Below are 26356 nucleotides of genomic sequence, written 5' to 3'. Positions count from 1 at the left end.
CATGTATTCTGCAGAGCAACCACACACACTTAACATTCATTAAATAATAATGAAACAGGAGGCCTGGATTTTTTTTGGTTTCTCCTGGGTCTCTTCATCACTCAAGTGTCCTTGGACAAATCTACTCCCTCTCTCATATCTGATTTCCATATATCCGTTTCAGGATAACCTTTCATATCTGATTTCCATATATCCGTTTCAGGATAATGTTTATGACTAAGATGCTTTATAAGATCTTCAGACTACCAGTAGTAGTTATGCCCTCCATCTATGAAATTTATCTCCTTCACTATCCTATGGGATGTCTTCATGACACTTCTATTGAAAACCCTCACACATAGTTGCGAGTGCTGTCAAAACCATCTAGGGACGGTACAGATAGTCTAAGGCCAATGAGCTGACAACGTGGATGACTTGAACCTGAAGTCTGTTTCCTATGCTACTGAGAATTGGAAAATGGATAAATGTGATAATCCCCAAACCACGTTTTCCTTATTTCTGCCGTTTTCCGCCGCATCTAAACTATGCAGAAGCTGCTGACAACACTTGACTATCCAGTATTTGGCAATTCTACCGAATACTGAAAAGGTTAAAAGGCCGAACTTGCTAGTAGAACAAGCTGCCAGGACTGGTAGTCAGGCTCTGGTGCAGTTAGCTGTGTATTCCACACATTGTTTTAGAGGCTTACAAAATACAGCCATCTTGCATCAGGCATCCCGGCTCAGGAAGAAGGCGAGCCCCGGCCCCTCGGCCCTGGAGATGCCACCTGCGCGGGGCCGGGCGTCCTAGGTGGCAGAGCCCTTGCGGACTGCCTACAGCCCGCACCGCGGGGCCCGCCACGGCCCGGGCCGGCGTGTTGAGCGACTAAAGTTGTCTACGGGCGGGCCGGCCGCACCTGGCCCGGAGAGAGAGCGTGAAGACTGCAGTCAGGCAGCCCTGCCAGCGGATAGAGCAGCCCCATCCGAAAGTGGACGCGGGACGCTAGGCTGCTATTTGCTTCCGGTTGGGTAGTGTTTTCAACTGGGGTGCACCGACCCGACCGGCGGTGCCCTTCTCCCCGCCCCCGGGGCGCCTCGGGGACGCGCGCCTGGGCCCGCGCCGGAGCGGGGCGCCCCCTCCCTCGCCCTCCCCGCCGCGGCCTGAGACGCCCGCAGGCCGGGTGTTCACCGACCGCGCCTCCTCCCGCCCGCCCCTCCCCCCTCACTTCCCCCTCGGCGCCCCAAACCCGGGCTTCCCGAGTGCCAAGACGTGTGCGCACGGAGCAGGGTGGGAGTGCGGGGCCGGAGAGCCGGAGTTAAAACGGGGGCGGGCGGGCGGCCGTCTCGGCCGGAGCCGGCGGCCCTTCGGCGTGTCTTTTGTGTTTGTACACACACTGCGCGAGGCGGCCGGGAGGAGGGAGCGGGCGGCGCGCGGGGGAGGGGCGAGCGCGCGCCAGCGAACGGGCGCGCGGGGGGAGGGGCGGAGGCGGGGCGCGAGCGAGGGGCGGGGGCGGGGCCGAGCCTTCCCTCCATTGTGTGTGATTGGTTGGCGCGCGGCGCGGGGGCGGGGCGGCGTGTGTTGGGGGATAGCCTCGGTGTCAGCCATCTTTCAATTGTGTTCGCTGCCGCCGCCGCGCCGCTGTCGCTCTCCGACGCCAGCGCCGCCTCTAGCTCGCTGAGCTCCAGCCGAAGGAGAAGGGGGGTAAGTTTCCCCGTCTGCCCGCTTCCCCGGAACCGAGCCCCGCTTGCCGTCAACCCCGGGCCGGGCCCCGGCGGTGCGGTGAGGGGACCCAGGGTCCCTCCGGCTTGGCCCACAAACTTTTTGGCCCAGAAATGGAGGTGAGGAGCGAGTTTCCCTCACCCCTCAGGCGACGGCGGCTCCGGCGGCTCCCCAGTCTCTCGCCGCCTCAGCCCAACAGCAGCAACCGCCGCGTCGCCGAGCCTGCTCTCCCTCCCCGCGCCCCTGGCTCCTCTTTCTTCGGTGAAATCCCGCCCGCCGCCCCTTCCCGGGACCCCAGACCTTCACCACGACCCGCGCGGGCCTCTTAACTACCGCCCCCGGACCCCGGACCCCAGTTTTCGAGCGGGAAAAGGGTGGAAATCGCCGCTGCTTCCCACCCTGGGGTAACTTGCTTTTTGCTGCCTCCCCACAGTTGTTGCTAAGCTTCACCATCTTGTCTCTCTTCTCTGGTCACCGACCATATTTTTTCCCCCGTTTCTCTCTTCCCCATTTGAAAAAGGAGGAAAATTTTTTAAAGAGAAAAATTTTTTTCTCCTTTTTTAGAGAAGCGGAAACTTGATGCATTTGAAATGCACAAAAAAAACTTTTGCATTTTGGAGGGCGGCACGTGGCAGGGGATCGGGCTATTTTCGAGCGATTTGGTGTTTTGTCTCTTTGGTAGGGAATCGGATACGTTTTGCGATTGTTTCCATTTTGTTCTGGTCTGGGAGCCGAGTTTGTGCCTGCGCGAGACGCTGGGAGCGAGGCGGGCAGGCTGGGGGACCCTGTGCCGAGGGGCCGGAGGAGGCGAAACCAAAAGTTTATGTGGTGCTTGGGGTGGACTGGTCGGCCGGTCCCGTGCGTTAATTAAAGCCTGGGTGCGGGGCACTTTTTTTTTTTAATTTCACTGCGAAGCTTCTGAGGACTGGACGCCAGGACGGTGCTTTGTAGAATGCTCGCTGGTGGTAGCTGTTGTTCCTCTCTTGTTTTTTGAGACGCCTTTTTGTCAACAGAACTGTAGAGATGCAGAAGCAGGAATGTTTTCAGATATTTACAGCAGTCTATCAACTGCCAGACGTAAAGGGGGGGGGCGGCGGGGGGGGGTGACCAAAACCTTTTTTGCTGTAATTTGACTCGACCTTTCTGTGGTTTGTGGCTTCGTTCTTTTGACTTGTTAGTGGATCGAATATTTACAGACATTTCTAATTTCTACTTTAATTAAAGAAACTGAAGTGAAGGCTGTCAGGGGTCTTTTTGTTTTGCCGTTTATCGCTCAGATTTGGCATTTTTGAGAGATGATTGGTGTTAACGCTAACAATTTTCTAGTACTACAGTTTGTTTCAGGAAGTCATATTTGGGTGGTAGACGTAATCTGCACACTTTAAAATTATGTAACATTACAGACATTATTTTTTTATACTGATCATAATTTCCAGATTTTTTTGGGGGGGAGCGGTGGTAATGGCAGGAAAACTTGTATGTTTGTTAGTTGCATATGGTGATTTTTGTGTTTTGATGCTGGTAGGTAAGTAAGGAGGTCTTTATACCATGGCTCGTACAAAGCAGACTGCCCGCAAATCGACCGGTGGTAAAGCACCGAGGAAGCAACTGGCTACGAAAGCCGCTCGCAAGAGTGCGCCCTCTACTGGAGGGGTGAAGAAACCTCATCGTTACAGGTATTAAAACAAGAGGAGGGAAAAAATGGGACAAAGCCTATCTCCCGAAGCAGTATCTATATAATTTAATAAAAAGATGTATAATTATACTTTTTGCTTTAGAGAAACTAATAATTTTTCCTTTTGAATATTTACTAATACTTTAAAATATATATATATATATAATTTAGTGTTAGGTTTTATTGGGAACATGTTTAATTTTGAAGCCGTGATCTTGCCCATAGCCCAGAGGAGAGGTTGTATCACTAATAACGTTAATGGGATAGGGTAACATTTTATTTAGCTGTTAGGTGTATTGTATATTTTTTAAATAGTAAATACATTTTTAAATACATTTTTGAGGATACTCTTTCTCTTGGTAAAGTAATTTAATCAAGATTGGGGGTCATTTTGTTTTAGGTAAGTCCTTCATTTACTTGAATTGGTTTATTTCCTTCTGTTAGCACAGTTTTGAACTACCCTGAGCAGTGTTGTTAAGGGCATCTGCCATTAGAGGGCAGAAGTTGTCTGTATTTAGGTGCCTTCTGCAAATGATTTTAGTTAGCCTAAAATAAAAGTGGAAGAAATAAGTCAGAATTGAGGTAAATTTCTTGCTTAAAATTAGTTTTAAAAAGAAAGAAAGAAAGAAAACTTCCATATAGAAGATACACCATAAAAGAGTATTCACATTTAATCATTCATGAGGTATGTGCAGTGTTCAAAGGTATTCTGGGAAATCAAACTTAAATGCCATAAGTGTATTTTTTAAAGGAAGCTCATTGGGTTGTGCTGGTAGGTCTTTCAGAAGAATTGGGGGTGCCAGTGGGAAGAAGGAGAGTGCTGCCAAATTGAGAAGAGTCTGAACAATTTTGACCTCTTTATTTGTGACCTAGTACTTTCCCAAGTTGTAATTATAACAAGTTAGTTATATATATGTTAAAGAGGAAGAAAATAAGGGGACTTTGATTAAACCCCCCTGCCAGGAATCTACTTTAATATCATGCTTTTTGCTTTAAAGGATTGTTGTGTTACTCTTAACAGACTTGAATATTCGGGTCATAATTTAATAAGTGAAGTTTGATACAGAAGCTGAAGAATAGTTGGGTGATTTATTTTGTGAAAAGTGACTGCGTCTTTTTAAAGCTGATGACCACTCTTTTATGTTTTTTATGTATTTGGTAACCGTGTCTTTATTGTGTTTTGTTTTAAAGGCCTGGTACCGTGGCACTCCGTGAAATTAGACGTTATCAGAAGTCCACTGAACTTCTGATTCGCAAACTTCCCTTCCAGCGTCTGGTGCGGGAAATTGCTCAGGACTTCAAAACAGATCTGCGCTTCCAGAGTGCAGCTATTGGTGCTTTGCAGGTAAAATGGCGGGTGGGAAAGGCTCTAAGAGTTGGCCGTTCCTGCTTTGTACCAAGAACAATTCTAAATCTTTGTATATGCTTGTTAAATTTAATCATCACGAGTGGATGAGGTAGGTCTTATCTATTTCACTGTTAAGATGTCAGAAAGGTTAAGTTGCTCAAGGTCATACAAGCAGACATAGGATTTTAAAATTTTAGACGTTGCAGTGTTTAAAGGGAAAAAGAACCTTCTGGTTTGGCTTACAGTTGCTGCAGGACATCAGGAAGTCATGGGGCTAAAGGTAATTGGTAATTAGTTTCAAACAGTGACTGATATAAAAAGAATGTTAGAATAAATGGCTTCCTGGGCCTGAAGAGGCAGTTGCAAGTGGAGAGAACATAATATCTGGGATGGGAACAGGCAGCATAAAAGAACTGTGCATTGAGGTAAAAGAAGCATGAGTGGTAGTTAGGATTAGGTTGACGATAAGGAGAAAAAGATACTAGGCTTGTAAAAAGAAATTGGAAGACTTGTAGTTTGCTAAAGGGGATTATGTATGGATTTCCACTTAAATGGGAAACATAGTGAATTTATTCTTAGCTCCAGTGTGTCAGAACTTTGAGAAGTACTGTTTTAGCTGTGGTTATCTATTTGAAATACTGGTGGTTTGTGCCAAGATTAAAACTTGAAATGCCCACAAGTAAGATATTTGATTAGGTATGTGGGTATAATTAACATCAATCACTTAAGTAACCTATAATGTTAACGAGTTTGGCGTTCGTTGTAACTCAGAGTATGGTAAGACTGCCACCTCCTTCAGAGCGTGGGGTTAGAGGTGATTAAAATTGCAGATTGCTAGGCACCTCCACAGACCTGAATCGGAATCTCTTTTGGGGGAGGGTCCAGAATCTACATACACTCCATTGGAGGATTTTGCAAGGCTGCTGTTGCCAAGCTTTTCCTTTATGTGTGAGGAAGATTTGATAGGTGGATTCTACCCTGAAGTGTAATTGGTTGAGCTGTTTCTATGGTTAGTCTGAACTTCATTTGATTGGTAAATTCCAGGAGTAGGCATCCATTAAATTCTCAATGAATTGAAATTACTGAAATTTCAAACTACTAAAATCTTCCAGTGCTGTTATTTAAAACCCTTATTTTCTGTTTTAATCATTGACTATCTTTAGATCCCATTTTGTTTATTACTATAATTGCTAATCACATTTTCCCCACTAATTTTAAATACAGAAATATTATTGATATTCTCAAGCATTGATCTAAAGCTGCCAATTTTGTTTCGTAGTTAGAGTTAGCAGGGCTATGCTTGAAGAACACACTATACTTGAAAGTCCAACATTGTTGAGCTTAAGTGTCAATGATAGAGCTTTGTAAATTGATTACTAAACAGTCTGAGTAAAAGACTATTGTTTTTTAAAATTCATGTCTAAACTTCCACATTGCTGTTATTAAGGTGTGTGTTTTATATTTGTCAGTAAATGTGGTTGTATTGGTTTTGAGCAAAATGTTCAATTCTGCTGCCTGTAGTACTCTTGCATTAGGTAGCTCTTTATTGGAAGAGTAATCTTTGTTAGAAGTTTATTTTGTTTGTGTTGCTTTTTTTATACATCAGTTCTCTTAAAGATACAGAGATGGAGAATTTGCTAATGGAAATAGGGCAATAGAAGAGAGCAGTTGAAATAGAATTCCAAAAGTCACTATTTTTGCCTTTAGAATTACACAGTTTACAACTTTTCTAATACAACTAAATGAGGAGGGGAGGTAGTCCAATGAGGATGGGAGAGAATTTAGTCTAGGTTTGCCATAGATAATCAAGAATTCGCTAACTTGAAATTTAGCCTTTGCCCCTAATATCTGAGAGTTTGAACTGAGGTATCATGTTAAAAATGGACATTGGTGGTTTGAAGTGGTGGAAGAGTCAGATATTGAATATACTCAAAATGTTGTAAATTAACATTTTCTTCCAGTTATAAGATACTTTTTCTTTTGCTGTTATCAAAATTACGTTCACTGGGCTATAAATTAATGTGTCAGTCTTTAATTCCCATCATAGCCTTAATGTTTAGGAGACTTTGAGACACTAGCAATAGAATTAGAAATATATGAGTCATGGTTAAATTCCCTATGAGTATTGACTCTTCTCCCAGAGCTGACCAGACACAACTCTATAAAACCTATAGCCAGGTTGTAAGATGGCAGTGAGAGGCCCAGCTGCTACATGCCACATTTGAGTCGTACTAGGGGAGCCAGTAGATCATTATTCCACTCTTAAATGGTCTCAGAATTGCAGGACCTCTTGGCTTGTCCATATAGCAGCTCATAGTGCTGTGTTTTGCAGAAGCCTTCTAGATTTGCATAATCCTGAGATACGCTGGGTGAAACAAAAAAGAAACTAGTTTCTTTCTTGAGGAACTTCAGTCCTAGTATCTGATGTGTGGTGCGAACCCGTAAGAGTAGGCAGGCTACAGTATGCTGTGTTTCCTAAATTTTTTACCTATTTCTAGAGTATCCCAAGAATTAATCCCCAAACATTAAGGACTTTTGCTTTTAATATATTCTTTGGAATAGGTAAGATACACGGAACTAATTGCATAGAAAAGATGCAAATTTCGGGAATTCCCTTGTGGTCCAGAGGTTAGGACTCCGCGCTTTCACAGCTGAGGAGCTGCATTCAATCCTTGGTCAGGGAACTGTCCTGCAGCCACATATCCTGGCCAAGAAAAAAAAGGAAAAGATGCAAATTTCAGTTAGGGTTAGAGGTCTCTGTTAAGTAATTTAAGGGCATTAAAAGATGGCTAGTGTACAAGGCCATTATGATTGCCAAGGCATTAGGAGTTCAAAGTTACCTGCACCTGGGAACCAGGGGCAGGAGGAGTGTTTGCTTTCTCCTTCATGGAATAATCTTAGGTAGTCCATAAAGGGGAGGTAAATAAGACTTAGCTCTTGATAACAAATGCTGCAGAAAGACATGTAGGGATAGTAAACTTTAGGTGAAACAGATTTTTATAGAAGAGAGATTAGGCTAAAAAGAATGAAGATATAAATGTAGGGAATAATTTTTTTCATAAGATGGAATAACGTAAACCATTTGAATTAATTGTTGCTGTGTTAGTTCTTTTAAAAGCAGAATCTCAAGTTTTATTGGCAAAGTCAAAATGTTTGTAAAAAGCAAAACTGGTTCTTCCCATCTCTGTATCTTGTGTGTTATGTAGTATTGTGGGGCTTGAATTGCTCAAGTATTCTGTGTATTTCCCTTTTAGTTTTATTACCCAGAGTTTCCAAAATGGATATAATTTTTTTAATTAGGACAAAAATAGCAATTACAAAAATCTGTTTTTTTCCCCTAAATATATCTCGAACAGAGAAATAACTTGCTTATAGAGAAGCCAAATATCGTCTTTCATTTAGTGTGTTCCTAATCCGCTGAAACAGTTGGACTGATGACTGGTAAAACAGTAGGTACATTTCAAAATGAGTAAGCAGATGTTTTAACCTAGACGAAAGGATTCTTCAGCTTTTCAGACAGCTGTAAGATGTGCTAACAATTTAAGAGTTAATTATAAGTAGAAGCTCCCGTTTTTTCCTCTTTACATGCCAAGTGTTGGTGAATGATTCATGTAGCTACCAGTTTTTGAGTGAAAGTAGGGATAAGAAGATGCCTTCAGAAAAGTCTTAAGAATATCATGAGAAAAACCAGGGGGATCAATGTTAATGCTGGGAGGTAGCAAAAATGCCATTACAGATAGGGGTGCATAGAGGAAGGTACAGTTAGTGGGGGGCATGGGGGCATATCTCAGCAAAGTAGGTCAATGTATATAAGTAAGACACAAATCTGGTGTGTTCTGGGACCCAATAGCACTCTAGTGGTAAAACTGAGGTGTAAAAGGAAAGGTAGATGAGGACCATATGATGGAAACCAGTGGTCAAACAGATATAATGAAGTGTGAGTAAGATTCAGAAAAAGGAGGACACAGCAGGGTAGGAGAGTATATTACTTTGGATTAGATACATGATTCCATTTATCTTAGGATGAGAATGAATGTTAGAATTTAAGTTGGATTTTTTGCTTTACTCAAGACACATTTCAGTTTACTAAAAATCACATATAACATTAAAAAAATTAAACTTTTTTAGTAGTGAAATTATTTGACTTGTATTATTTGATAAAGACTTGAGTTTTCACTTTCATAAGCTGCCTTTCAGCCTCGTCGCACAGATATTAAAATGTAAGCATTTGGTAAAATAGTCAACATCTTCTGAAGTAGGTTTTTAAAGGGCTCAAAAACCTCATCTTTTTAACTGATACAGATGTAACTTAACTATTGATAATATTTTTTTCTTTATTCCTGTTGTAGGAGGCAAGTGAGGCCTATCTGGTTGGCCTTTTTGAAGACACCAACCTGTGTGCTATCCATGCCAAACGTGTAACGATTATGCCAAAAGACATCCAGCTAGCACGCCGCATACGTGGAGAACGTGCTTAAGAATCCACTATGATGGGAAACATTTCATTCTTTAAAAAAAAAAAAAAAAAAAAAAAAATCTCTTCCTGTTATTGGTAGTTCTGAATGTTAGATTTTTTTTTTTTCCCCGTGGGGTCAAAAGGTACCTAAGTATATGATTGCAGGTGGAAAAATGGGGGACAGAAATCAGGTATTGGCAGTTTTTCCATTTTCATTTGTGTGTGAATTTTTAATATAAATGCGGGGACATAAAGCATTAATGCAAGTCAAAATGTTTCAGTGAACAAGTTTCAGCAGTTCAACTTTATAACAATTATAAATAAACCTGTTAAATTTTTCTGGACAATGCCAGCATTTGGATTTTTTTAAAACAAGTAAATTTCTTATTGACTGCAACTAAATGGTGTTTGTAGCATTTTTATCATACAGTAGATTCCATCCATTCACTATACTTTTCTAACTGAGTTGTCCTATATGCAAGTACATGTTTTTAATGTTGTCTGTCTTCTGTGCTGTTCCTGTAAGTTTGCTATTAAAATACATTAAACTATACCTGCTTTTGGTCTTTACTATCAACCTTATCTGTACAATTAACTTACTTGAAATTTCCATATTCAGAATAATTTTAGTATCAAGTGTTTTGTCACTTTTTATCTGAAACTGTTGAGAGAGGAGGAAAGTATAAGCTTTGTATGGGAAGGAAACTGGAGCTACTGGCTTTCCTCAAATTTTTAAAAATTTGAAGATGGTATTTCTATTTTCCAAAACCAGAGTTTGACTACGGATATGTGTACTTTTAACCAGCAGTTCCCAAACCTAGCTGGCCAGCAGAATCACATGAAAATAGTTAAATCTGTGTAAGTAGTGAAAGTACATATATAAACATAATCTGTTATTAAACTTTGAATATTTAATGGTAATTTAACTGCAAATGTAACAGTCTTCAGTTCAAAAATTAGTGCATCAGAGAGCTGGCTATTTTAAGATATTGTATATTAACCCTGAAGTTATTAATCAAGCACCTATAGTTCATTCTTAGCACTGTGTTTTATTTAGCATTGGGGTGATTAATGTGAAATGAGGATGGTGAACCTTTTAAGACTTACAACATTTCTTATTAGAGAAATGCAAATCAAAACTACAATGAGGTATCACACCAGTGGCCATCATTAAAAAATTGTCTACAAACAATAAGTGCTGGAGAGGGTGTGGAGAAAAGGGAACCCTCTTGCACTGTTGGTGGGAATGTAAATTGATACAGCCACTATGGAGAACACTGTGGAGGTGCCTTAAAAAAACTAAAAGTAGAATTACCATATGGCCCAGCAATCCCACTACTGGACACATACCCTGAGAAAACCGTAATTCAAAAAGAGTCATGTACCACAATGTTCATTGCAGCACTGTTTACAATAGCCGGATCATGGAAACAACCTAAATGCCCATGGACAGACGAATGGATAAAGAAGATGTACATATGCACAACAGAATATTACTCAGCCACAAAAAGGAACAAAATTGGGTCATTTGTAGAGACATGGATGGACCTAGAGACTGTCATACAGAGTAAGTCAGAAAGAGGAAAACCGTATGTTAACATATATGTGGAATCTAGAAAAATGGTACAGATGAACTGGTTTGCAAGGTAGAAATAGAGACACAGATGTAGAGAACAAGTATGGACACCAAGGGGGGAAAGCAGGCGGGGAGGGGGTGGTGGTGTGATGAATGGGAGATTGGGATTGACATATATACACTAATAGGTATAAACCAGATAACTAACAAGAACTTGCTGTGTAAAAAAGTTCAAAACAAGGGGGCTTCCCTGGTGGCGCAGTGGCTAAGAATCCACCTGACTGGGACATTGGTTCGAACCCTGGTTGGGGAAGATCCCACGTGCCGCGGAGCAACAAAGCCCGTGTGCCACAACTACTAAGCCTGCGCTCTAGAGCCTGTGTGCCTAGAGCCCGTGCTCCACAAGAGAAGCTGCTGCAATGAGAAGCCCACGCACCACAACAAAGAGTAGTCCCTGCTTGCTGCAACTAGAGAAAAGCCCATGCGCAGCAACAAAGACCCAACGCAGCTGAAAATTTATTAATTAAAAAAAAAAATTCAAAACAAAAACAGACACATGCTCCCCCAGTGTTCCTTGCACCGTTTACAACAGCCAGGACATGGAAACAACCTAAATGTCCACCAACAGAGGAATGGATAAAGCAGATGTGGCACATATATTCAATGGAATATTAGCCATAAAAAGGAACGAAATTGGGTCGTTTGTAGAGACGTGGATGGACCTAGAGGCTGTCATACAAAGTGAAGTAAGTCAGAAAGAGAAAAACAAATATTGTATACTAACGCATATATGTGGAATCTGAAAAAATTGCTATAGACGATCTTATTTACAATGCAGAAATAGAGACAGATGTAGAGAACAAATGTATGGATACCAAGGGGGAAGGGGGGTGGGATGAACTGGGAGATTGGGATTGACATATATAAACTATTGATACTCTGTATAAAATAGATAACTAATTAGAACCTACAGTATAGCACAGGGAACTCTGACATTAGTTGTAGCACACGAGTGAAGCTGCTCTGGAAGTGAACTGAGATGTATTAATCAATGGGCTAAGAACAGATTCATGTCAATACGATATAACATTGGGCTTATAAACATTGATGTTAAGCTCCTTTTTAGCAGTAACTTCATTTTTAGATTTTAGGTCATTATAAAATCACTGAGAAATATAAGATTTTTTGAGAGCCTGTTTCTAATTTGTTGACGTGGTATCCTAGTTTTAGTGTGATCGTTTGTATAGGCTTCTACAGGCAGGCACTAGTATTACTTGGAGTATTGGCAGGAGCATATGTTCACTGCAGTATAAGCTACCAAGAGCCAATTGAAGTATGTTTGATACAAAATAGATGAACTTGGCACTCAAAGCAGGTACACAGATGTCTGGTCAATGTACTGAGCTTGTCTCAGTATACCATGGTCTGTTAATACTTGACATGTATTCTCTTGTTCCTATAAGGTAGGTAACTCTTTCCTACTTAACTAAAGAGGCAATGAAATTTGGGAGGATTATTCTTATTTGACTAGGGTCTAAACAATATTCATAATTTTGAGGTCAGGGTTATTCTTTGACTTAGATATGAGTGTGATCTGCCACTCCCATTGATGCTTATTAACCTCCTGGGCTGAAAATCCTCTTACCTGCTATGCTTTGGAGTTGGCTACCTGAGAATTTACCTAGGAGAAATCTATAGTGAATTAGAGTTGGGCCCAAAGTGATATGTGGGGACCATAGCTAAACTCACCACTCGTTATTAAGTTCAGTTTTTAACATCTGTAACAAGGTGGTAACCAGCTTTTGAATATGAAGTATCTTATGAAAATAGCTGATTAATACGTAAAAGTTTCCAGAAAATATTCCTAAAGTCTAAGACAAATTTACAGATGAAAAACCCTATGAACTCATGTGGTAAGATAAAAAACTTTAGATAAGGTTTTAGGGAAATCAGGGAATGCTGGAAGAACTTCTAGGAAGGAATTTGGAAATGTCATTCTCTTAGGCAAACGAGGGGAGGAAGTCTTCTCTTGGCTAAATACCGTCAGGTGGGTTAGTGCTTGAACAATGTCCAAGCTCTTGCCCTTTTCATCTTGACAGCCTAGAATCTGAGAGGAAATCAAGTTTGCACATTTGAATATATCGAGGATCTGCTAGGTGCTGAGTATGTAAAGGTATAAAGCTGCTCCAATGTAAATTCTCAACAACTCTGTAAGGTGGGTGCTATTATATACCCTATTCTACAGGTGAAACTTGCCCAAGATCGCACCGTAAATAGAGGGGATGGAATTTGTTTCCCGGTAGACTAAATCCAAGGCCTTGCTCTCTAATTCCCATGCTCTAAGTGTGAGACATACAAATAAGAGCAGTTAGTTTGTTGGGGGCACTAGAAGTTAAGGAAAGTCTTGACAGTAGAAACAAATGGGGGCCAGAGGAGACAAAATTGGGAATGAGAGGGACAGATTATAGAAATTACAAGAAAACTCTTCATTTGAAAACATGCTGCTCACCACCTGCTCAGTCTTGAGCTACCCCCTTGATTCCTCCCTCTTCCTCACCTCCATTAAATCCTGTTGACTTTCTCCGAAAGTGCATCCAAAACTTTGCACTTACTTACTCCTTCTACCATCCTAGTCCGAGCTGCTATCAGCAGCTAAGTTATGGACTATTGCCATAACTTAAATCAGTCTGCATTCATCCACTCATTCCCTCCGGCCTCTTCACACAGCCCCCAGAGAATGTTTCTAAAACATAAATCATTTCAGATCATTTCCGGACTTAAAAATATCTAGTGACTTCCCATTGCTCACAGAGTAACATCTAAACAGGCTCATGAGGCAGGCCCTGCGTGATCTGGCCCTGTCAATCTTCTCTTCCCACCACTTGCTTATTAAGCTGTAGCCAAACCCTCTGCCCACATACCCTTTGTCACATCCCTTGGCTTTATTTCCTTATTTATCAAAATCTGAAATTACATTACATTTTTCCTGACTCTATCCCTATTAGAATGTGCTACAAAACAGGGGTTCATTGTCTCCTCCATTGTAGCCCCAGTGCTGGTACATAGTAAACCTAAATAAAAATCAGTTGCATTCATGCTAGAATGAATGTCTTGCTGTCCTTCAGATTTTAACATTAAGCTTGTATAACCTTAAAATATAGTAACTGATTTATTGTTTTGAAGATTAAGTGAAAACGTGAGGCTTGGCACATAATATTCAATAAATGCTGGGCTAGAATTTTAAATTCTGGTAAATCAAGTCAGCATACATATTGTTTCTTGCAAAGTTGTAGAGAAAAATGCCTCCAACTTCCTATCTTTCTAAGTAGTACGCATTTTCTATTAAAACCCTGCTGAATAGTTATCATTCTTATGCCATTAAGCATAGATGTCTAAGTGAAATAGAATTTAGGTAACACCCTTATCACGACAAAGTCAGTTGAATCAGTAAGTACATAACTAGTGGTGAAACCATAGGTTAAGAGGCATTCTCTTAAAGTCATTATGAGTACTTTTTTCACCATTATCACTAAACATTCTTTGGAAAGTTCTAGTCAACGAGAAAATGTATTTTTTTAAAGGAAATAATTATTTGCAGTATAGCTTCATAGCTGAGTTCCAGCTCTGGGACTTTCCTGGCTGTCCAGTGGTTAGGACGCCGGGCTTTTACTGCCGTGGCCTTGGTTTGATCCCTGGTCAGGGGAATAAGACCGCGCAAGACCAGCAGTGCAGGGGGTAGTTCAGGTCCACTCGATGCCTTGTTCATTCAGTATTTATGGAGCCAGGCACAGTATTCCATGTGCCAGGCACTGTTGAAGGAATACTGAAGTGAACAAAACAAAGTTAAAATTCTCTGTCCTCATGGAGCTACATTCTAGTGAGGGAAATAGACAAGGATAATCCTTAAAGGATAAAGAAGTAAAATACAGTTGTTCCCCCCGAATCCCCTGGGATTGGATACAGGACCCACCGCAGATACCAAAATCTCGGACGCTCAAGTCCCATAGTTGGCCCCTCCATGGCCGTGGTTCCACATCCAGGGAATCAACCACCACTGATCGTGTGGTACTGTAGGATGTATTTAGTGAAAAAAATCCGCGTATCCTTGGACCCACAGAGTTCAAGCTCGTGCCCTTCAACAACACAGGCTTGAACTGTGCTGGTCCACTTATAGGTGGATTTTTTTTCAATGAATATGCAGTGAGCCCTCGATTTCCCCGGGTTCCGTATCTGCAAATACGAGCGCCCACTATGGGACTTGAGCATCGGCAGATTTTGGTATGCGAGGCGGGTCCCAGAACCAATCCCCCACAGACTCTGAGGGATGACTGTACATCGTTTATTAGATAGCGGTACGTGCTAAAGAGAAAAAGTAACATGGGTAAAAGGTGTTGTGATACAAGGGAAGTGGGTGTTGGGAGTTAGGCCAGGCAGGCATCACTGAGGTGTCTTTGGAGTAAAGCCCTAAAGAAAATGAGAGAGCAAGCCACACAGATGTGAGAGAAGAATATTCCAGGCCCTACTGGGGGTCCTGCTGGGGGCAAGCCTGGTGTGTTCAGGAACCACAGGGAGACAGGAATGGGTGCAGTGGAAGAAGTGAGCAGAGTAGGAGAGAAATCAGAGATGCAATGGGGACCAGATCCTGCAGGACTTAGAGGTCCTAGTAAGGACGCTGAGTGAGAGGAGATGCCTCGGGAAAGTTTTAAGCAGAAGACTAATATGGTGTGACTTAAGTTTTAACAAAATCACTCCAACTGCTGTGTGCAAAACGAGGAGAATAAAGGTAGAGCAAGAAGGAAAACCCCTTAGGAAGCTACTGGCAGTAACCTAAATGTGACATGATATTGTGGCTTGGACTTGAGTGATGGCAGTGGAGGTGGTGAGAAGTGGCATGCTGGCTATTTTTGAAAGGTAGGATGGCTGGGACTTGCTAATGGGTGTGGGCATGAGAAAGAGAGGAGTTAATGGTGCCAAGGTTTTTTGTTTTTGTTTTTTGCGGTACGCGGGCCTCTCACTGTCGTGGCCTCTCCCGTTGCGGAGCACAGGCTCCAGACGCGCAGGCTCAGCCGCCACGGCTCACGGGCCCAGCCGCTCCGCGGCATGTGGGATCTTCCCGGACCGGGGCACGAACCCGTGTCCCCTGCATCGGCAGGCGGACTCTCAACCACTGCGCCACCAGGGAAGCCCGGTGCCAAGGTTTTTGGCCTGAGCAACAGCAACAATGAAGTTGCTCTTGCTTGAGACAGGGGGACATGTCGGGGCAGGTTGGAGGGGAATATAAGGACCTTAGTTATGGACATGTTAAGATTGAGACGCTTATTAGACTTTAGTGGAGATTTCAAGTAGATTGTTAGATACGAGTCTGGGGTTTAAGAGAGAGGTTTGGGCTGGAGACAGAAATCCAGAAGTCATCAGTAAATGTATGGTCTAAAAGCCAAGAAGCTGGATGAGATCACCAAGGGAGTGGGTGTAGGTAGAAATTAGAGAAGAGGTCCAAGCACTCAGGGACTCAACATTCAGAGTTTAGGGAGCAAGGGAGCATTCCGAAGGAGGCTGAGACGAGCAGGCAGATAGGAGAAAGCCAGGCGTCCGTGATGTCTGTAAGCCTGAAGAAGCAAGTACTCCAAGGAAGAGGAGTGGTCTCTGTGACAAATACTACTGCTGTGTCAGGAAGAGGGAGGTCTGAGAGTTGACCGTTGGATTTGGCAACGTGGAGGTAATTGGTGATCTTGATAAGAACCATGTTGGTGAAATCGAGGGAACAAAACCTGATTAGAGTGGATTCAAGATTTGGGGCTTTAAGCAAAATGATCACACTTCGCATTGTCAATAATGAGACAAACTGACATTATAAACCCCTGATGTAAAACACTAAGGACACAACATTACCCAAACGTTTACCCCAAATGTTTAATCTGTATATAATCATGAGGAAACAACCAGCTAAATCCAAAGTGTGAGACATACTACAAAACAACTGGCCTAGACTCTTCAGAAATGTCAATTTCACAAACCAAAACAAGGCCGGGGAACTGTTTCAGATTAAGGGTGACTTAAGAGACATGACAATTAATTGCATGTTAATCAATCCTTCATTGCATCCTGGATTTAAAAAAAAAGTTAAAAAGAAACTTTGGGGACAGTTGGGCAAATTTCAGTATGGAATATATGTTAAATAATACATCAATTTCAAATTTCTTTAGTGTATGATAATGGTATTAAGGTTATAGAGGAGAATGTACTTGTTCTTCACGCATGCTGAAGGAGTGAAGAGTCATAACAGCTGCAGCTTAATCCAAAATATATAGAGGGGAAGGTGGGGGAGGGATAGACTGGGAGTTTGGGGTTAGTAGATGCAAACTATTACATATAGAATGGATAGACAATGATGTCCTACTGTATAGCACAGGGAACTATATTCAATATCGTGGGATAAACCATAATGGAAAAGAATATAAAAAAAAGTATATATATGTATAACTGAGTCTGCCGTACAGCAGAAATTAACACAGCATTGTAAATCAACTATACTTCAATTAAAAAAAGAAAACATATATAGAGAAAAAGATAAAACAAATATGGTAAAATAACAATTGGTAAATTTACATTGTGCCATTCTTTCAACTTTTCTATAGGCTTAAAATTTTCAAAACAATCAGTTGGAAATGTTTTTAAAAAGAATTAGAAGAAATGAATTGGTAACTCCAGGAATTTTGCTTAAAATAAAGAGAAATGGAAAGTAAATGAAGAGGAAAGTGTAGCTTAGTGTTTTTGTTTTTGTTTCCTGTAGGGTGGGAGAGATAGAATATTTGTTTGCTGTTGTGTGTTTTGTATGTTTGTGCTATTGGGGTTGTGAGGATTATATGTATTAAAACATGTCAACTGCTTGGAACGATCCTGGCACATAGTAAATGCTCAATAAATATTCACTGATATGTTTATTATAAAATTGTTATTATTAACAAATAATATTTATCTTGGAAGCCCAAGAGTCTCAATTACAAAATTATTGGTTTTAATGAGATCTCAGTAGATGGTAGGTAATAAAATATACAAAAGTCAATAGTGGTGATCATTTTGTAATGTATAAAAACATTGAGTCACTATGTTATACACCTGGAACTAATTTAATGTGGTAAGTCAATTATACTCGTTTTTAAAAAGTCAATATAATTTCTATACATTAATAATTAGTTAAAATTTATAATGAGGGCTTCCCTGGCGGCGCAGTGGTTGAGTGTCCGCCTGCCGATGCAGGGGACACGGGTTCGTGCCCCGGTCCAGGAAGATCCCACATGCCGCGGAGCGGCTGGGCCCGTGAGCCATGGCCGCTGAGCCTGCGCATCCGGAGCCTGTGCTCCGCAACGGGAGAGGCCACAACAGTAAGAGGCCCATGTACAGCAATAAATAAATAAATAAATAAATACTATGTAGCTGGGACTTCCCTTCGTGGTGCAGTGGATAATACTCTGTGCTCCCAATGCAGGGGGCCCAGGTTCGATCCCTGGTCAGGGAACTAGATCCCACATGCTTGTCGCAACTAAAAAAATTCACATGCCACAACTAAGGAGCCCGCCTGCTGCAACTAAGACCTGATGCAACCACATAAATAAACACATATTTTTTAAAAAGAAAGAAAGAAATACTATATAGCCATTGAAAAGAATGAGGCAGAGAGACCTATACATGCTGATGTGGAAAGGTTTCCAAGCTATACTGTTAAATAAAAAAGAAAGCTGTGCAACAAGTGTAGCATTCTTCTTCCTATGAGTCTAACAACAAAAACAGCAACAAAACCGCAAATTACTTGTAAATCGTGTGTGTATGTACACATTATATATAACCAGAGACTACATGCATATGCATAGGAAAGGTCTGGAAAGATACTCACCAAACCGCTAACAGTGGTAGCCTAAGGGGAACAGAGTTTGTGGAATCTTAGATATTCTGGCAGAGGAGCCACTCACTCACAAGCATGGCTTCAGAGCTCCTTACCCAACTTTTTATAGCAACAGGAGGGATTTATTGAGGGCTTGCTATGTGCCAAGCCAAGCACTGTACTAAACACTCTGCTTTATCTCAGTTCTCACAAGGACCTCAGGAAGGAGACTGTTACTATCTCCATTTCAGAGATGGGAGAAGTGAGGCTGAGTATTCCCAACTTCCCATCCCTGCCCAGCCCTAGTGTCTTGGACACATCCCTGTGTTTGTGGTTCCCCTTTGCGAGAATCCTTCTGTTTGGACCGCTCCAGGTTGTATCCTTTTGTAGTCGCCTGTGTCTGGTTTGAGGGCAGTTTCAGGAGTTAAGTAGGGCAGTAGCTTGGCCAATGCCACAACCGTGGGCGGGGCACTTAACCTCCATGAGCCTCAGTTTACCAGTCCAAAAAACAGGGACCACTGGTGGGACATGAGGTGATTTCATGTGGCTTATGAGAGATTTTTTTTTTTTTTGGCCGCGCCGCGGGGCATGTGGGGTCTTATTTACCAGACCAGGGATCGAACTTCCACCCCGTGCAGTTCTTAGCGCAGTCTTAATCACTGGACCGCTGGGGAACTCCCATGAGTGAACATTTTAAATAAATATATATATATATATATATATATATATATAGTTTATGAACTAGTAAAATAAACATTGTACATCAAACCTGGGATTTCAGATAGCACCTCTTTACATTTTGAGTGGATTAAAAATTATAATAAGTAAATAATAGTACAGGTGGTGCTGGCCAAAATGACGAAAGGGGTAGGAGAGGAGGGGAATTTATGAGAAAAAGCATGAAAAAATGCTTAGCACAGAGCCAGAACGCACACACAGTGAGTGATCAATGCACAGATTTAATTGGTTATCATCATCACATTTGGACTTGAAATAAGCAGTTCTGATTCCAAGTGTAGGGGAGCGAGATGGAGTGGGGAGAGAGAGAGGTGGCCAGGACTCCTGTCACCAGCCTCGGGCACCCTCAAGACGTCCCAGGCCCGGGCTTAGCCCCGGTGGGGCCCGACAGCGTGTTGGGGAACTCGGTGGCTTCACGGCCAGCTGAGCCGAGGCGACCGCGCTGGCTCCAGACTGGTCAGCAGAGGGCCGCGCATAGGGGTCCTTCCTGCACTTCCTGCGCGACTCGCGGCTCTCAGCGCCCGAAGCGGCGGCTGCCAAGGACGGATTCCGAAGGAGCGCTGCCCAGTCTCGGGGAATCGGGTGCGGAAAAGGCTGCCGCTGCCAGCCCGCCCTCGGAGCAGCCAGCGGGGGACGGGGAACGGACGGGGCCTCGAGAACCGAGCGCTCAGACTCCTCCCTGCCCTTCGCCGCCCACACCCCGTCTACCTCAGGTTGGGAGGCCAGTCCTCCACGCCTTTCGCCTCTCGAGCCCACCCCTTTCGCTCCTTGCCCCTGTTGTTGCCCTACTGAGGGCTTTTCCTTTTCCGCACTTTTCTGAAATCGCCTCCTGACCTGGGCTCTCTCCCTGCGATCTCTCCCTCCCCACCCACTGTCCAGCGTCTGAGGGACCTTCCTACGACGCCAAGCTGATCTTTCCAGCCCTTTCCAAACTAACGCCAGGCCGGCGGGCAGCACCGCCGCCTTCGTCCGCTGTCACTGGAGGCCGCCCCATCCAGACCACGCCCCTCGGAATCCCGACACGCCCCTCCAAGTCCACGCCCCTCCTAGACCACGCCCCTCCGCGCCTGATGCTCTTCTGGAGCTCCGGAAGGTGAGCTAGCGCTGGGAGTCCCGGCTTTGCAGCCCACTCCCCGCCCGCACCCCCAGGAGGGAAGATCCTGGACGCCCCCTGCCGTCCCTGCGAGGGCCACACGCGCCCACGATGAGGCCTGCTTCCCAGACCTCAGCCTCCTCGGGGGTCAGGGCCCGGGCTCGCTGTCCCCGCAGCTTCTCCCGGCCCTCAGGTTTGGGGTCCCTTCCCGCGACGAGGGGCCGGCGGCCCGCACGGCTCCGAGCTCAGGGCCTCCCCGCCCCCGGCCCGCTCCCGTGGCCATCTGGAGGCCCGCGAGCTGCAGCTGCGGCCCCGAAGACGCCGCGCGTCCCGCCGAGGGGTTACACTTGGCGTTTTGGGAAAACAAAGCTGGTTAGTGCTCAGCTGTCTCAGATGAAAACTGTGGATGAAAATGTAACATTTATGAACGGAGAAGCCATGAGCATGTAAACTGCGTTTATTCTTGCCGCGGCTCCCGGGGAGCAGGAGTTACTCGTCCCGCCGCGCCCGCGGTTGTCTCCGGCAGCCGCCTCCTTCTGCCCCTCGAAGGTGGGCTTCAGCCTTTAACCCACCTGGACCTGGCTGAAACTGATCAGAAAGCAGGGCTGTCGGAGAAAACGCCAGGACGCCGCAGGCTTCCGAGGCGCAGTCACTGCGCCCCAGCCTCCCCTGTGGCGGAGGAGGCCGCTTCCCTGGCTCGCCCGGACCGGCCCGATTCCCAGTGCTCCGGATTAAGGTTTTTTTTTACCCGGAGCTTCGGTCTTTGATTTAGCCGCCCCGCTGGGAGCTAGGAGAAAGGATGACCAGGCAGTTCCCAGTCCGGAGAAAGCGAGTCCTTAGGGGACACTCAGGACAGGGGAGCCAGTGCTGAGGGAAGCGGGGGTGGGGGGCGGTCGTCCAGGTCAGCGTTCCCCGTGCCCTCGAGGATAAGCAAGATTTATACAGGTCAGGAGAGGCAATCGGGGAGGCTTTAGGATGGGATTTTACTTAGGAATCAGTCATGTGCGATTATCGCAAAGTGATCAGTTATGAGGTCGGGGCAAGGCCTGAGGAGCTGCCCCTGGGGGAGAGGGAATCCTAAGTCCTGGAGGAGTCATCTTGGGGACACCAAATGTAGAAGGGTCCTGGGATGGGGGCTGTCTCCCAAGGGTGCCTTAACGGCCCAGCTCAGCTTCTCCCACTTGCTGGGGAGGAGGCCTGGGGCGACCTGGGGAGGGGACCCCAGCACGAATACCACTTCAACAGAGCTTTGCCTCTGTACCACCCCAGGTCCTGCCCAGAGGTTTTAACAGGACTATTTCCTCCCTCCTCACAGAATCAAGCACTTGGCAATGAGTCTGAGAGAAAGAGCAGGTCAAAACAGTCCTCAGGGGCTTCCCTGGTGGCGCAGTGGTTGAGAATCTGCCTGCCAATGCAGGGGACACGGGTTCGAGCCCTGGTCTGGGAAGATCCCACATGCCGCGGAGCAACTAGGTCCGTGAGCCACAACTACTGAGCCTGCGCGTCTGGAGCCCGTGCTCCGCAACAAGAGAGGCCGCAACAGTGAGAGGCCCGCGCACCGCAATGAAGAGTGGCCCCCGCTCGCCGCAACTAGAGGAAGCCCTCACACAGAAACGAAGACCCAACACAGCCAAAAATAAATAAATAAATAAAAAATAAAATAAAACAGTCCTCAGGACAGCAGGGGAATAATTTTCTAAGGAAAGGGCACACCCAGAGAGAGGATGCCACCTCCACTCCTGGGAATTTCCGGTAGGTGCCACCTGGGATCTCCCCAGAGCCTCCCTCCCTTCCATCTGCTGGTTGAGTGGTGGGGACACTGTGGAAGTCTCCCAGTAGCCTGCTCTTGGGAAATAAAGAACGATGGATTAACCCAAGAGTTCTAGGACCCTGGAACTTAATGTTGAGAATGGTTGACAAACAATTTAAAGGGAGATATTCGGCTTCCTATTCAGGATGAAGAGATGTTCTTGTATGTCTTCTTCACCATGAGCCAAGCACTGTGCTAAGCTCTCATTCTCATGTCGTCAGAGCAACCCTGAGGAATAAGTATTGTTTTCCCTATTTTAGAGATATGGAAACTGAAGCTCAGAGTTATGAAATGACGGACACCAATCACACAGCTATTGAGGGGCAGAATCAGAATTATAAGACAGGTCTTGACTTCAATCTTGGTAGAAGGAGAAATTTACATAATTAAGAAATGGATGAAACCTTTGTTAGGTTTTGGGAAGCATATAAGGACAAACATGGACCCAGCCACAGGTTTAGTAAGCAGGGTCTTCCAAACGGGAATGACCAACGCACCCCAACCCCTTGGGTTGCCCTGTGCCATTTCCACTTTGCAGTGCGGGGCAGCACCTCTGCTTTCCCGCTGGCTCGCCTGTAGACCGCACCGGGGAGCAGGGCAGGAGACTGCCAGCCTAGAGGGGGCAAAGGGGACTGACTTCTTCCCGGAGGCTTCCTGTGGGCTTTCCATCTGCTTCCAGTTTGTGGGGGCATCACCCCGGTCTCAGTTCTTCAGCCCAGCAATAGCAGTTCTTTCCTGTGGCAGCGGCTCAACCCAGTTTGCAGTTTCTCGTCATCATGTACCACCGCAACCCCCCGCCCCCCTCACCTACCGGAGATCTCAGCACTATTTGGACAACACCCCCTCCTCAGAAGATTGGGTTCCAGACCCACAGGGCCCTTCTTCCCAGCTCAGAGATGCTAGCACCAGCCGAGCAGTACCCCCTTCTCTGAGGTCCGTGTGTCAGCTCCGGGCCTCTCGTGTGAGTTTCTGTTTTCATCATTCTGACCACTTAGATTCTCCCAGCCCTAGAGCGGTCGCTGCTTCCTGCAGTTACTCCCTTTGTGATACCTTAAAGCTTTCTTTTTACTCTTTCACTTACTAGTTAAATGTTTACCTACTTAACAGTTCTTTTTTTAAAACTTTATTTTGTTGAAGTAGAGTTGATTTATAATGTCGTGTTAATGAACAGTTCTTTATATTAAATTTTCTCTGTTAAAAAAAACTACTGTGGCTTCCGTCTCCTGACTGGCCCTTGACTGATACAGAAATTGGGACCACGAGTGGAGTGTTAGGTGTGATAAAAGCAAGAGGAGGGCTTCCCTGGTGGCGCAGTGGTTGAGAGTCCGCCTGCCGATGCAGGGGACGCGGGTTCGTGCCCCGGTCCGGGAAGATCCCACATGCCGCGGAGCGGCTGGGCCCGTGAGCCATGGCCGCTGAGCCTGTGTGTCCCGAGCCTGTGCTCCGCAACGGGAGAGGCCACAACAGTGAGAGGTCCGCGTACCGCAAAAAAAAAAAAAAAAAAGCAGAGCCACTCTCACCCTGAGTCCCAGGCCCAGCTGTGGGACAAACAGCGCCACGTGATGGTCTCTGACTCAAAGCATCCACTGTGGCCTGTGAGACCTGTGAGACAGAACCCCATCCCTTCAGAGTGGTGACTCCCAACAGGCACCATAACTAGGTCATCAGTCGGTCATCCCACCTTTCTATTAGGTCAGCTGCTTCTGAGTGATAGGGTATGTGACTAAACTGGTTAATTCCACAGGCATCAGCCCTTTGCTGCTCTTCTTCTGACATGAGGTGACTTCTTTGATCCAAAGCAGTGTTGTGTGAAGCAGCAGGGCTGTGAGCGAGGCACTCCGCAAATCCATGCATGGGTTGCTTGCAGAAACGCTATGAGCAGGAAAGGCACGTCCATATCCAGAATGTGTGTATAGTCCATTGGGCACAAATCTCTGCCTCTTCCATTATGGAAAGGGGCCAATGGAATCAACCTGCCACTAGGTGGCTGGCTGGGCCCCCCAGTATGGCTCAGTGTTGGTATCTGCTTCTAGCTGATGAGACAGTTGTCGGCCAAGTCAGCATTGGTGAGGGGAACCCTGTGCATAGACTTGGACTCAGACCCTGCCGCCATGGCCACTTGGTTCCACGGGCCCATTGAGCAAGCACTGGGATAGCTGTGCAAAGAGGCTGACTGACATCCTTAGGACATGCTTTGTTCACCTGATTGGCAAGAGCCTGCTTTGCAGTGAATACCCTTTAGTGAGCAGTTACGTGGGACACAAATATCCTGGCATTCCATGCCCGTTTGGAGAGACACATCCACATACTTCTTCCCCAGACCTCCTTGTCACCAACCTTCCAATCATATTCCTTCCACATCCCTGCCAATGAATCCATATAGACCCATACTTCTGGCCGTCTCTCAGCCCAGACAAAGTGGGCAAAGTGCCTCTTGAAGTCCTGCCCACTAGGAGGATTTTCTTTCACTGTCCTTCAGAGCCACCCTGGCGTGGGACTGTAGGGTTACGGCCGTCCACTTTCTGTTGGTGCCAGCAGAGCGTGTAGAACCTTCTGTAAACCAGACCTGAATTTTTTACTTCTCAGCCAACTGATCACAAGGAACTTTCTATGAAGTCCTGGGATTAAGGGAAGACAGGCGATGAAGAAAGAGTCTCTGTTACAGGCATCTAAGCCACATGCACACACAACCTCCTTGTGTCTTCTGAACCTGCTTGAGCCCAGCCTCTCACGTGCCATTCCACGGGACAAACCAGTGTCGGGTATTGTACCTGAAAAGCTATCACCATACCCAAGTTCACCTAGATTTTCTCCAACGTTATCTTCTAGGAGTTTTATAGTTTTACCTTTTATACTTAGGTCTGTGATCCAGTTAGAGGTAGTTTCTGTGAAGGGTATAAGTCTGTATCCATATTCCCTTTTTTTTAAAAAATAGATCTTTATTGGAGTATAATTGCTTCACAATACTGTGTAAGTTTCTGTTGCACAACAAAGTGAATCAGCTGTATGCATACACATGTCCTCATATCCCCTCCCTCTTGCGTCTCCCTCCCACCCTCCCTATCCCACCCCTCTAGGTTATCGCAAACACCGAGCTGATCTCCCTGTGCTATGCTTCTGCTTCCCACCAGCCAACTATTTTACATTCCGTAGTGTATATATGTCGATGTTATTCTCACTTCGCCCCAGCTTCTCCCTCCCACCCCATGTCATCAAGTCCGTTCTCTACATATACCTCTTTATTCCTGCCCTGCAACTAGGTTCATCAGTACCATTATTTTTTTTTTTTAGATTCCATATATATGCATTAGCATACTGTATTTGTTTTTCTCTTTCTGACTTACTTTAGTCTGTATGACAGACTCTAGGTCCATCCACCTTACTACAAATAACTCAGTTTCGTTTCTTTTTATAGCTGAGTAATATTCCATTGTATATACGTGCCACATCTCACATTCACTTTTTTGCATGTGGATGTCCTGTTGTTTCAGCACCATTTGTTGAAAAGCATAATTTTATTTTTTGAATTTACATACAGTAAAAATTGACCTTTTTCACAGGGTGTGTGTGTACACTTCTGAGTTTTAACTTATATATAGATTCATGTAACCGTCACCACAATCAAGGTACAGAACAGCTCCATCACTCTGCAAGATTCCCTCATGCTCGCCCTTTGTAGTTGAACTGTCTATCCAGCCACTAGCCCCTGGCAGTCACTGATCTGTTCTCCATCCGTATAGTTTTGCCTTTTCCACAATGCCATATAAATTGACTTGAACAATATGTAACCTTCCAACGTTAGCTTCTTTCACTCAGCACAATGCCTTTGAGATTCATCCATGTCATTTCCTGTATCATAGTTTGTTCCTTTTGCTGAGTGGTGTTTCATGGTGTGGATGAACCATTTGTTTATGTATTTGCTCATTGAAGAACATTTGTTTCTAGATTGATGACTTATTAAAGTTGCTATAAACATTTGCGTAGACGTTTTGGGGTGAATGTAAGTTTTCATTTCTCTAAAGTAAATACCTAGAAGTATTTTATTTTTCAGGTCAGTTTATTAACTCTTAAAACTCTTAAAAA

General features: G+C 44.6%; 1 protein-coding gene across 1 annotated transcript; it reads left to right on the top strand.

The window, feature by feature from the left end:
- Nucleotides 1-1556: 1556 nt before the first annotated feature.
- H3-3A (H3.3 histone A) lies at nt 1557-9730 on the top strand. Its single transcript, XM_059997438.1, has 4 exons — nt 1557-1680; nt 3224-3374; nt 4565-4718; nt 9071-9730. Exons 2-4 carry the CDS (start codon nt 3247-3249, stop codon nt 9197-9199), a joined length of 411 nt encoding a protein of 136 aa, XP_059853421.1. The 5' UTR covers nt 1557-1680; nt 3224-3246; the 3' UTR covers nt 9200-9730.
- Nucleotides 9731-26356: the final 16626 nt, after the last annotated feature.

This window comes from Delphinus delphis, chromosome 1, assembly GCF_949987515.2.
Source record: "Delphinus delphis chromosome 1, mDelDel1.2, whole genome shotgun sequence".
Lineage (NCBI taxonomy): Eukaryota > Metazoa > Chordata > Mammalia > Artiodactyla > Delphinidae > Delphinus > Delphinus delphis.
Note: the sequence above shows the minus strand (reverse complement) of the source record. Positions and strands in the feature narration are given on the sequence as shown.

Excerpts from the sequence above, each read along its gene's own strand:
- H3-3A (XM_059997438.1), top strand. The coding sequence starts at position 3,247 with ATGGCTCGTACAAAGCAGACTGCCCGCAAATCGACCGGTGGTAAAGCA. Across the intron at positions 3,375-4,564 it reads AAGAAACCTCATCGTTACAG|GCCTGGTACCGTGGCACTCC; the intron begins GTATTAAAACAA and ends TTTGTTTTAAAG. Across the intron at positions 4,719-9,070 it reads CAGCTATTGGTGCTTTGCAG|GAGGCAAGTGAGGCCTATCT; the intron begins GTAAAATGGCGG and ends TTCCTGTTGTAG.